This window comes from Diadema setosum, chromosome 1, assembly GCF_964275005.1.
Source record: "Diadema setosum chromosome 1, eeDiaSeto1, whole genome shotgun sequence".
NCBI lineage: Eukaryota > Metazoa > Echinodermata > Echinoidea > Diadematoida > Diadematidae > Diadema > Diadema setosum.
Window position 1 is genome coordinate 964,483 of NC_092685.1, and position 14,054 is coordinate 978,536.

General features: G+C 35.9%; 1 protein-coding gene across 3 annotated transcripts in view; it reads left to right on the forward strand.

The window, feature by feature from the left end:
• Positions 1 to 14,054, forward strand: part of LOC140246083 (uncharacterized) — a 90,667-nt gene that overhangs the window by 49,472 nt on the left and 27,141 nt on the right. For all 3 annotated transcript variants that reach the window (XM_072325532.1, XM_072325540.1, XM_072325548.1), the window contains 2 exons: positions 4,732 to 4,889; positions 12,542 to 12,682. In XM_072325532.1, coding sequence (XP_072181633.1) covers positions 4,732 to 4,889; positions 12,542 to 12,682 — 299 coding nt within the window. The remainder of the gene's footprint in view (positions 1 to 4,731; positions 4,890 to 12,541; positions 12,683 to 14,054) is intronic.

Sequence of the window (14,054 nt, forward strand, 5' to 3'; positions counted from 1 at the left end):
TCCAAATGTAGTTGGGACCCATGCATTTCCGCCTGAAATTGACATGGCAGTAAATTAGATTTGCCTGATGATCTATTTCCGATGCTTACTGCACCTCCAGATACAAACCTATCAGTGGCCCATAGTTTGTACACTAGTGAAGTAGCTAAGATAACATTCATGTAAAGTGGGGTGTTGGATTGAGCTCTGCAAGTTTGTTAAACATTTTAAAACAAAATATTTGTGAGGGGGTATTTACAGAGGTATTGACTTAGGTGTCTAGAAAGGTTTTGTGTATTTGGACCTAAATGTTGATCAGTACATATAGTGAAAATGCATACTGTTCAAGCTTTGAATTCGACGTTGTGATTTTTTTTTTTCATTATTATTCACATCTTATCTCGGAAAGTCTGAAGAGAAAAGTTTCATTATGCCCAACTGAGAACAAAAGAACTCAGTACTGAAATTACCCAAACCTATTTGACTTCCTTGTCTAAAATATGGAAATTACTTAAGACCAGTGCATTTACATTAAAAGCATTCAAAATATCTTCAAGCTTACAATGATAATTAATCATTTATATGTGTACCTTTCATTGAATATTTTCAGTTCAGACAAAACATTTCACACATTGGAAATTATGCAGGGCTTGAAGATAAGTTATCATATGTTCTGTAGTTAGTAGATAAAGTCTGGTGTATAATGTTAACTATCAAACATTCCTCACATCCTCACATTCCAAGCCATTGCTTGAGGAGTGTAGGTCCAGCTCCTTTTTACTGATGACCAGTCATGTCTCTAAAGCGAATACTTTCATGAAAATAAAAGAGAGATCAGCCATTTGAAGTCTTGGTGATGTCTTGGGATGAGACTGGTATTATCAAGGGACATCTTTAGGAAGCACAACCAGGTACAGTATATGTCTTGATGTATTTTACTTCCATTGAAATGCTCACAGCATGCTGAATGTGGCTTCCATGAAAAAGGAAGTCATTGAGTTGTCAGCTCTGGCTCATTGCAGCAATTCTCTTCTTGGTCTCTTCTTTAGGAAGAGCTTTTACACTTGTCATTCCAGGCTAAGATTACCTCTCTTTCTTTCCCTACATCCTGTAAACATACAAATGTACTAATCTTCCTTTGGAGATACACTTTAATTATAAGTCAACATAAATTGCAAAGCAGGAAACAAAAACAGACTAATTTTGAATAATGAAAAGATCAAAGCAGTTCTAGGGTCAATGAACATCGTTCACGCATTTCATCACTGCATGGAGCAGAAGCACTGTTAATGAGGTAACATATTGCAGGAGTGTCCTCACTCATTTTCTTGGAAGTACTGCAAGTGGCTAGTTTCAGGCACAGCCAGGCACTTGACTAAGCATATTTTTGGAGAGAGATAACAAAAACAGTTTGGTTAGAGGACAGTGATCTTACTTCTCTAAAGCCAAGTCAATTATGCATCTTATGATGATTCAGCTTGCCCAAGAGTAGAACAGAATTGCTTTATTTTGAACACATTTCCCCCAATAGGTCATCTAAAGTCAATCCAACAAAGTTGTTGTTCTAATAAGCTGACATTTGCCAGGTACTACACTGTAGTTACAGTGATACACAGTTGCCAAACTTGAAGTTTAGGTCGAAAACTAAACTGTCAATGATTAGCTCCACTTGTGAATTCACGATGCGGGTTCCCACTCACAACTAAACTTTAAGTTACAACTTACAAGCGAATCCCACTCGATAATTACACCGGAAGTGCAAAGTCTTTGCCAGATGACCTTATGCCTATACAAAATAGCGTAGCTGGAGGTTGACCCATATGCGAACAAGAAGCGAGGTTCACGCTAACTCACAAGCTCGTTGATATGTCCACACGGAGCAAAACTATGAGTAGGGACCCATCTTGGAGAGAGCATAAACCCTAAGATGTCTCGTGGTTCTAATCTTCGACTAAACTTACAGATTGCTAACTTTTGAGCGTGTCCACATGGTGCTAAACTACAAGCTTATCATTGAGAGTTAAGTTTTCGACCTAAACTTAAAGATTAGGAACAGCGTGTGAACCTAACTACTGTTACCTTCTCTTAGCATCACTCACACCTGAAATATTTTCAAGGTTATCATCCATTTGAAATGTGTCCATGAAGGTGGAGGTTAGGTTATCCTGTGGTTATACATAGTTTTTGCCTCTGTGTGCAGGAGAATATAGAGTCTCTTGTCACAATGATTTATCCCACCTATCAATGCATTGCATCATTTTATAGATGAGTCAAGTTGAACGTAATGAAGCATTTCACTCTGTGTGAGGTAAAGTTGTACAGGTGACATGAGTTCAAACTGGGTTGCAGTGGTTTTACACGTCTCAATAAACCTGTAAAGCCAAAATTCATGCAGGATCTCATTGATGATGATAATGATCTGTTAGAAAGCCTTTCAGATAATGGAGTCAATGACTTATCAGATTGAGGGATCAGGGACCCACCACATACTATCATGACCCTAGAACTTGGCTAGCCTACATAAGAAGGTCAGTGACGCATTCAACATTATTACACCTCAGGTGATTCACACAAACACGCATACACTGACGTACAATTGGAAAATATTTTCTATTTGTCTCCAACCAATTCATTCATTTAGTGGTGGGAGGGGATGATCCTTTTTGTCTATTTATTTTTTTTTTAATCCTGTGATTTCATTTGGAAAATCGCCATCTGACAACCTGAAAGACCTGCTTTGTCAGAATGATGGAATGCATTGACACATGTGTTTCCAAGTGTTTGCATTGTGACAATTTCATACAAAATATCACCTAATTTATAGAAAGTAAACAGTTGAAAAGAAAAGATACAGTAGCAGGATGCTCTTTGTATGAATTATAATACCTTTCAAAGAACTTCATATTAACCACCCCATGACTACCACTTAAAGGTGTGCTGAATGTCTATTCATACTTTTCGACTGAAAGAAATTCCTGTCAATTTTGTAAATTGTGCGAATCATCAAGTTAATGATGGATGACTTCATTGTCAAACTGTCTTGCCAGGCATTGCCCTATTTCTCCTTTTTTTTTTTTTTTAATAAGGAGATGATATTGCTGCAGAAAACTGAATATTAAATCATTTATTTGTGACTCACATATGGATTGTTGACACTAAGTTCCACAATTCATCTTATTATAAAATGGATCTTAGATGGACAAAGAAAACTCAAAGCTTGTACCAAGAGGAATTAGAGGTTGACATACTTATTTTTCTCAATATTCCACATAAGTCAGCTTCATTAGGTTCTTTCCAGTGAAAAATACTCCAATGATGACACATTAGATGGTTCTACTGTGGAAGGCTGTTCTTATTATTCAGTCAGGGTGAATGGCCTTGAACAAGAGGTGAGAATGTGGCTCTAGATGTATTTGTCAGAGAAACAAGCCACAATAGTGTCATTCACACAGACAAAATAGCAGGATTTTGATCGAGATCCAAGTACTGAGATTTTTGCGTCTGTTCATATTGACAGAAATATCCCACTAATTGCCGATCATTATAATTTCTCTATGAAAAAAACGCACATATGCAAAATCTGCCAAAATGATGACCCTTGCCTTCATGTTTGTTTGCTGCTGTAATGTGTGTTTGAATGGCTGAATAAAAAAAAAAAAATCTCAAGATTTTTTGCTCCAGTATTCACACACTCACTATGATACAAATTACTGAGATTTTTCTCAAAATGTTGCAATAATTACAAGATTTCACCCTGCTGATCATGCTATTTAGTAAGATTTTTATCCGTACAGGCAGAAATCGAGAGATCTAGATTGGGATGCAAATCTCAAGATTTGTATCCCACTAATTGGCATCAGTGTGATTCCCAATATTGGGTTATTGCCACTAGCTATCCCTGTTTTGTTTTTGTTTGTTTGTTTGTTTGTTTGTTTGTTTGTTTTTTGGAGGGGAGATATTAAACCATTTATAGATCTTCTAGAAGTCAAAAGCTGTTGTTCAACCATAGCCCCTATCAAAGAAACATTTCACTTACATATTGATATATGTAGTATTCAATTTAATTCAAATTATTTTATTTCCATATAAAGTAATACAAAGTAATATACGCACAGCTTACATGGGTACATAATATTGTCAGAAACTTTGAATCACATGAGTTTCAACAAAACATGGATACAATATTATGATAATATCAACTTTGGTTTTTAGATATCAAAATAAACAAGAAGCAATACAATCCCATTTTGTAATTCTATATGGAAAACAGGAATTCACAAGAAAAGCAAAGCTTGTAAATTTTGTGAATTACTATAGGAGATGAGGGCCTCTCAAGAGCCATCAAGGACTTCATGTATGAAACTTTTGATATTTCATTATAATTCATTACAATGCTTGATTATATTCAAACAATGCATCTCACAGTCCAGAGATCATGTTGTTGTAATTTAACGATTTGTTTTATGTTATCAATTTGTCTCTCTGTGATATTCATGTTTTCATTGTTTTTATTTTATCTGATTTAATCTGATTGTTTGGGTGCATGTATGTAGTGCATTTATGAACAGTACCTGTCTTCATTATTATTCTACATGTAGTATTGATACAAGTGTTAAGTGAAGACCATTGCATGGTATATCATAAAGGGAATAATACTAACCTGAAATCATGAAACAGTTGTATCATGTGGATGATGACAATACATAGTGAGTTTTTACCATTCTCTCTTTCTCTTGTCTGTGGCTGGCCCAGGGTGGCGTGAGGTGTCTACAGTTTGATGAAACACACATCATCTCAGGATCTTGGGACATGTCTGTAAAGGTGTGGGACGCTGTGAAGTTTGAGCTGCTGGCGGAACTGAGTGGTCACATGGGTGTGGTGTCTTGTCTGCAGTTCAATAACTGCCACCTGTAAGTTTGCATTCTTCTTGCCCTTTCTATGATATGATCCTCACTGTCAATCCATGATTTATTGCCATTTCTATGCGTTAGAACAGGACAATAGGTAGCCAGAACTGTTAAAGGTAACACACAGCATGTAAGATTTCTCTAATCCTTTGTGATATCCTATGTATCTTTACACAATTGGAAATCAAAATAAAACTTTTCATATTAAAAACTGATAAGAAATGTAATAAATTTATTTTAAAGGAAAGTGAGTTATTCAGCACATGCTTGCATCCAGGCTGTACCCCTCTGATAACTCTGTATAAATAACATTTATAAGACATGACAGATATAGTTCTTAGCCACATTAATTGGCAAAATGATGTCGAATTGATGTTTTTGTAAATTAAATTGGCATACTCAATATTTTGCCTAAATGATAAGTATCAAGATTCCCACAAAGTAAAGCTTACTGGATAGTTTATAGTGCTGAAGAAGTGATTTAAAGAGCATTTAACCTTACTGTTTTGTGTTTTGAGGAACAAAGTTATGCAAGAAGTCTAGTTCTTAAACAGTATTCCTAGATTACTGTCACCTCTCTGAAGATAGCACTGGAAATTTTGTGTAGATTCAGCCATGCAGACAATGTGAATAAATGGCCTGATGTGATGTCTGAGGAAACAGCCACACAATGAGTTTTCCACACATCAAGTTCCATACTTTAACCAATAGCAGACATACAATTGTCATAAAAAAAAAAACTAGTCTTTGAAAAGAAGGAAATTGAAGTAAATGGATCACACCATTTAAAAGATGAAGTGAATGGTAAGTAATTGCTAATTGATGCTGCTATGAGATGATCATCCTTTGAGAAGTGTATGGGAACATCAGAATGAGATCTTAGGAATGTGCCTATAATTTCATCTCAAAATCAGTATGCATCACATTTGTACCGGAAATTTGGTTCTTCCATACATATTGTGAATTTTTGCACGATGTTGCGATTACTGAGGTAACAGTTTACTCATGAGTAATCTCTTAAAAACTCTTGGTGACATAATAGAGTTATGTTAGAATTATGATAGAATTATTGATTACATTTGCCAAATTCCACAGGTCCTTTTTAAACACTTTCCATATCCCAGACCATATACCACATTAGCCACTGATCCAGTACATCAATTTTTCTCTTCAGAGTGATTTTCAATACAAACAGTGTATGTAGGACTTGTGCAATATCATTATTACAAAGAAAGTTCAGGCAAATCCCTGTAAATTCATGGTTGTATATTCTGAACTACTGATCATTAAAATGGAAGGGAGTTGCCAGAGCTGCTAATAGGTAGAATTGATCTCAACAATACTGATAATTACCAGTCTTCCTGACTCGTGACCCAATTTCACATGTTTCCTATTTGTCTCACAATCACCAATTGATAAGAACCAAGTCCCCTTTAGTCCACTAAATGAACAAAGTACAGTTTGAAGACACAACTTTCATCTGGTCAAGAGAAAGCAAAGAGTAGGGTTTAAAAAAAAAAAAAAAAAAGTCTGGTCACTGAAGAAGACCAGAAAGCAGAGCCATTTATGTTAGAGCAGTTTGACTCCATGTAGATTATCTGATTAGCGGTTGAAGGTAAGTATCTGGTGTAGCTTTAGTCCCACACCTGCTTATTACTGCGGAAGAACCTTAACATGTAGGGGCATTTTGAGGCTCTCAATTTGAAGTGTCGCTGCTCTGTTTCTTGTCGCCGCTCTGTTTCTTGTCGGCTAGTGCAGGGTCCTTTTTCACTTTGCTATCCGATTAATGACTGGATTTAAGCCAAACTTTGTCTCCACTCTCCAACGATGCTGATAATGACAGGGGCGGGACTCAGCATTACTGTAACTCACTGAGTCTGTGAGAGACCTACTGAGGAGCTTATGAAACCAGGACTGGCCCAGTTATGTCAGCTTTCATTTCCCACCATATCTCAAGTGTGTTCATGGTTCCCGCACATTGCCCCCACTAAGGTCTCCACACCTATCTCTCTCTCTTCAATCAATGTAAATTCTGTGATTTTGCATGCTAGGTATCGATGAGAGTTTACTTTTTTTCCTTTGCTTCCTTTAAGCTCTTTATCAATATTATGCATTCTTTGAGCTGTGCTTCCACAAGATTTCAATAATGACTTTGTTTTGAGAACATGTGCTTTGCAATACATGTAGTCTGCAGGATGGAATTATCTGTCTTTATGCTTCTAATTGAAATCTCTTCAGTAAACAACTAGACACAAACCTAAAACATAAACTATGTAACCTAACGAGCAGTATAACGATGATCACTTCTAGCGTAGCATACAAGTAACTGGATGAATGTATATCTTGGCAGATACTTTAAAAATGTACCATTGATATTTTCTGCTCGTCCAAACATAGTTAGGTATCAGAAGGCTTCAGTGGAATCTCTGCAAAAAATATAATGCACAAACATACACTCACATACACATGCTTCTCTAACAAGAAGTATTTTATGTAGTATGTAAGCAACAATTTTCTCAGTTATGAATTTGAGTCAGCATACATCGGATGGCTGAAGGCAAGTGAAAGTCGGTGAAAAGTCATTTTTCCTGCACACCTTTTAGACTTATTGTCTATTCACTTCACTGATAAGTGTGATCAAGCTAGTTGAGGGAAACAGAATAAGGAAAAGACTTCACTGTAAGTCACCTATCCAATATCCTCCTTACTACAACTATGAGAACACTTCATGATAAGAGGCAAACCACAAACCCAGTCCTTTTATTTGTCTGACTTGAGGTCCTTTGACATTTACCAGACTCGTTCATCAGCAAATATCAAGAGTCTCCAACACGTGATGCATGCTTACCCCAAAACCTAGAACAGGTGCAGGCTGAGAGGTCTTGATGCTGTGCCCCAAAGGACTACTTCTCACTGAATTTCAGTTTGCCCCTCCCTCTATATTTCCAAGAAGACATAGGATGGCACATTAAGTAGAAAAATGTATGCTTTCTTTGGTTGTATGTGATCCCCCCCCCACCCCCCCCCCCCACCACCACCACCGAACAGAAGAGTATACCCAACATATCATATCTTATTGAGGGTAATATTTCTGTTGTTATTAAATTATATTAAAGTAAATTTAGCTTTTATGTTTCTTCCCTCATACCTACAGAATTAAGGGTGAAAAGGTAGACTCGCGTTGTCATGGATACAGTGAAACCCCGTTATAACGAGGTCCGTGGGACCGGCGATATTACCTCGTTATAACCGGTACCTCGTTATAACCGTACGCATCAAAAACAAAGAAAAACATAAGCACGAAATCATATACCTATCAATCAGACTGTAGAAGAATCTTTACGTTGTTATTACACAATTATGGATCATCATTATTGAGATATGATAAAGGGAAATTATTTGTGAATTAGACGAAAAAGTAGGGGTTGAAATGAGTTAATTCTTTATTGTAATTCTTGTTCGTTAATTTTTTTCTAACACCAGCGCAAACAGAGTAAAATACAGGCGTTGTTTACCGTAACTTGCGAGGTATTTTTACGCTGTTGGTGCCCAGCGAGAATGCGATGATTTCATGAATCATTTCCGCTGTAATCTTGTACAATATAATGATCGTTGCGCTCGAAGGGATTAAAAATGCGTTTTTATTTTCTTCCGAATATCTCTTCGCGTTTTGTACATCCCTTCTTGAAAAATATGTGACAGGATTGAATGTGGAAGGTTACGTTGTGATCCTTTTCACGCAAATCTGTACCTCGTAGACCATTCTGAAAGAAAGAAAACTCTTCATTGTGAAATGCAGTGTTAAAATTGTGATAATGAACAAACCATGCAAGATCTATCCAAACTAATAAATGCGTTTGTTTCTTTTTCTGATTTATGTTAACATGCGTTATTCAACAATTTTTTTTTTTTACGCTACTGTCACCTGGCGAGATCGCGATGATTTTAGAGTAACATACATGCGTTGTTTACCGTTGACTTGCGAAGTATTATGCTGTTGGTGCCCAACGGGAATTCAATAATTTCATGAATCATTTCGGATGTGATTTCATACAATGTATGATCGCCGCGCCCGAAGGGATTAAAAATGCGTTCTTTATTTTCTTTCGGAAATCTCTTCGCGTGTTGTACATCCTTGAACTGTTAAATGCGTTTGTTTCTTTTTCCGAACACCGATTAAGTAGATTAACATGCGTTATTCAACTATTTTACGCTATACTGTCACCCGGCGAGATCGCGATGATTTCATTAATTATTTCGGCTTTCATATACACACTCATATTTAAAGTATTATTTGTTAAATGATAATGAACAAATCCAGATCTATTCAAGTTAATAAATGCGTTTGTTTCTTTTTCCGAACACCGATTAAGTAGGTTAACTTGCGTTATTCAACTATTTTTAGGCTACTGTCACCCGGCGAGATCGCGATGATTTCATTAATTATTTCGGCTTTAATCATACACACTCATATTCAAATTATCATTTGTTAAATGATAATGAACAAATCCAGATCTTTTCAAATTAATAAATGCGTTTGTTTCTTTTTCTGAACACCGATTAAGTAGGTTAATATGCGTTATTCAACTATTTTTACGCTACTGTCACCCGGCGGGATCGCGATGATTTCATTAATTATTTCGGCTTTAATCATCCACACTCATATTTGCTAACCAGCAAAAGAACTGGAAGTCGGAACTAAAAATGGAAAGGTTATAATGATGAGTTGCACATGCATTCCAATTGTCCATTTTTGGCCACACGTGTCGCTACATGAAAAGTTTTTGAATGCGTTATCTTTTTCTTGTTGTTTTTTTTGTTGTTTTTTCTCGCGTTTTCTTTTTCTCGTTGCGCTGTGTTCTGCCCTAAAATCACGCACGCGTGTCTCGCAACAAAAAAAAAAAAATCGAATGATTATGTTTAATGATTTAGTAGGAACATCGGAAGGCATTCCTGTGTCTTATCGCGTGATTAAGAAGAAAACATGGAAAGAACGGTTCTCTGCAAACAATGGCAAAATGGGAAAAAGACGTGGATAGCGTGAATTTAGTTTTCAGTGTTTCGTTTGTCGCGTGTTTGAAAGCGGCAATTTAGTCAAGAAATTTAACCTCGTTATATCCGATCAAATTTCTTATGTTTTTCTTTATCATGATGCTCTGAAATTGTCCTCGTTATAACCGGAATCTCGTTATAACCGAACTCGTTATAACCGATTCGTTCTGCCATAGGTTTACACGCAAAGGAAAACGGGACCGACGCGATCACCTCGTTATAAGCGGTTCCTCGTTATAACCGAACTCGTTATAACGGGGTTTCACTGTACATTCAAATGTGTACAAATGTATGATCCGCACAACATTCTCTTGTTTGTTGCCAAAATGCTAAACCTTCAATATTATGATGTACAACCCATACTAGAAGTGACAAAATACTGACATTCCGTATGATGTCTTTCTTTAAAAAAAATAAATAAATAAATTTTTCCTATTCCGCATTAGTATATATATATATATATATATATATATATATATATATATATATATATATATATATATATAAAGCATATTTCTTTATTTGTTTACATTCACATATATTCATACATAATCTTAAGTGTAGTTATGTCTGATGGAATATTTGAAGTAAGACATTTTGTTCTTAATGTATGCCTGATGCCTCAGGTTTCAGGAGAGTATGATAATGCATTATGATTTAGACACTTATCATCACATGTTTGTACAATATTTACAACTTTATACTCAATAAAGGATTGCTATGTTACCTTGAACTTGGACAAAGTCTTTTGTTGTGTATATTTTACTTAACACAATGGGTATACTTTGTAAATTTTATGTAAGCCCCCTTACCCACTCATCTCCCCATCATATGGCAAAAATGAATATGGGAGTTAATATGGAGTGAAATGCTTCCTTGATATGGCTTATTCTACACACGTGAGTGATTTTCCATAGCACCTTTTCCCTTCTACACATACCAAGCAGAGAGCAGTGCAAACTGCAACATTGTGAAAACATTTGTGCATCAGTTTCATCCCCGTGGGCTATTTTTCTTTTTGTGAGCTTGTCTTACGAAGTTCAAGATCCGATGCTACGTCAACAGATGGTGTGAGCTGAATGACTGCAGACGGTAGTGGTGTGCTACCTACACCATGCCAGTGTGCTGGCTTGAAAGGAGTCCAGAGAAAAGCCTGACTAGGATGTTTTTTTCTGGCCCCAGGCACTCCAGTGTGCTCCTACTTCCCCCACTTTTTCCTCACCTTCTTAAAGCACCATTACAGATTTTAATCTCATTTTGAAATGAAAGCTCCTGCCTTGGATGTTCTATAATCTTCCTAGTGCATATAACATGTGCCACTGCTGCCACCAATATATGCAAATATACCACCTTCTCTTTTGTATGACAATATATTATAAATACAAGAGCATATTGTTGATTTAAACTGAATTCTGAGTGGTACTGTCCTTTGATCATTCATCTCATGTAAGTTTTGTCAAGCATTTGTTGTGTTTCAGTACAGATAACTCTTGAGATATTGTAGTAGTAGCCATGGTGATAAAAATAATGGAAGCTGAGGAAGCTGTTTTTAAGGTAACAGCCACTGATCTTTAGTCTAATTTCAAAACTCTTGTCAGTTTGTTTTCACTTCCCATTAAAACATACTTTCTGCTTTCTGCATTCATCACATTTTATTTCTTAGCTGACATATCCTCTTGTGAGAAAATTTTGAGATATACAAGTATTTGCAAGACCTGTTTCCAAATGATAACATTCTAGTTATTTGCATAGATTGCATAATGCCTGTGATCTACTAAATTCTAATGTCTTGCTTCATGGACATGAGATGGGTCAGATGTGAGATCTCATACAGAATGCATATAATTACATTTTAATTTTTTACAAAATTGGATATGTCATTTTGTTAAATATTTCATGCTAGTTACCTAAAGTGAGTGATGAAGACAAGATGAATTCTTGCTTTAAGTATCAGGTGAAGGTGTTCTACAAGGTCATACACCCATGGTGGACTAAATTTCCCAGGCTGCAATGACACAGAAAGTGATGGTAGCGAGGGGTGGGGCAGGGAAAGGAGGAAAGGATAAAAGAGAGGTAACACTGAGATTTAGGGGTGCTTTTTATTGGAAGATTAGTGCAAGGGTGCAAGGTAGTGCCCTAGAAGTTACATAATGTAACTCTACCATTAAACAGAGATATTCAAAGGAAAAATAACAAGGTAAAGTGATTCTTTACTCTCATATCCATTCAACTCAAGTACATGTAGTTTACAGCACAAATTGGTTTTTATTGTAGAAGGAATGCACATCTGTGAGCTTGTAAGATTGACTTGTGTGTATAAGTGATATCCTTATCAAATTTAATGGAACATGAGCAGTTAGTAACAGCAAGCTCTACTTTGTCTAAGAAAGCCAGGGCATTCTTGATGGAGTATTAGATTTGCACTGCAACATATGCCTATTGTACTGAGAACAGATGAAACAGATTGCACGCTTTATTGAGATATGATTATTCTTCACTGAATCTTAACTGACCATAAAGATGTTTGATACACTTTCACCTTATGGTCATGGATGGCTGTTTTTATATTCATGATCTTTGTTTTCTATCTTGTCCATGTCTAGTGTAACTGGATCACATGATAGCACCATTAGGATATGGTGTATGGAAAGCTTTGAGTGTCTTCACATCATTGAGCATCACTCTCATGCTGTGACGTGTCTGGATCTACAGAGTGAGGTCATTGTCAGTGGCTCCTTTGACAGGTAAGAGGAAGATTAGTTTGTGTGTGGTATGTATCATCATCTCATCTGGTAATGACTAATGAGTTGCAGAACTTGATGAAATAGACAGTACACATTGTATTACCAAATCTAGTATTGGCAATGAAACATTGAGTGTCTTAGTTTAAAGATACTTTCATCACATACATGTATCATGAGGATTTTGTCTTCAATACCATTGCCATAAAATCATATATTTTTGAGAGATGAAAGAGGCAACAAAGATCAGACAGTATGGTCAGACTTGAGTGTCCATTGTAAAATAAGTGGTATAGAGAAGTAATGTTTACTGATTTATATCTGCATATCACATAGTTTAAAAGAAAAAACCAAAACAATCTCTATGGTAACTTGGACTGTGCATAGAGTGAGTTGTCATGGTAACAAGACAATGACTGAAATTGACTGCTGCATGGTGGAACAGGTTGTACATGCATCAGATGGCAGTGAATATTCTTACACAATATCAGGAGCTGAAATAAGATTCTAAATGCTGATGCAGAGACTTACAGTGTGATACAATAGACTATCTGCATAGTAGATAGTATAAAGTATTTGATGCTCATGTAATTGATACTCTGGCAGCTTTTTTGTTTTGAAAGTTGCAAAACCTATTAACATATCTCTTACTACTATCAACTCATAAATGCTTAAAGTCAGATTAAAAAAATCATGGTTGACCAAAAGGAACTTTGTGAGCATGATCAGACAAAAGCATAATGTGTGTACCATAAGAAAAGGAATATTTGCGTACAGTCAGTCAGAAATAAGTAGTTGTGTGCAGTGGGAAAAAGATCATGTGTTGTGTCAAAAGGAGATCTGATTGATGATGTCAGAGTCCATGATGGAGACTGACATGTGTTATGTATTAATAACATCCTCCTACCCTCCCTCTCATTCTTGCTCTCTTTCTCTTACAGCTGATAGAACAAAAACAAAAGCAAAAACAAATCGCTGCTAAAGTCATGTCAATATTTAGTACACTGCAGCAAACATGTACAACAATGATCACACAGATACCAGCACATTAGAATTCTGAATAGAAACCAATATATTCAGAGTATTTCATTTGAATGTACATGAGTCTCTCTTTTTGTATGTTGTCTGATTTTATCCTCCAATCTCTCCTAATAATCATGCAGCATAAAAAAAAAAAAAAAATCCTGAATATTTTGTTTTAAAAAAATGATGATAGTATCTTTAATTATGACTTTATTCAAGTTCAAGGCAATGTAAGTAAAACATAATACAAAAAAAAAAGGTCCACCATTTTATTCAAAACAAATGGCAGGTTAAAACATGTACATGAGATACAACATAATGTTGAAGTTTACATTACAATCACAACACAAAT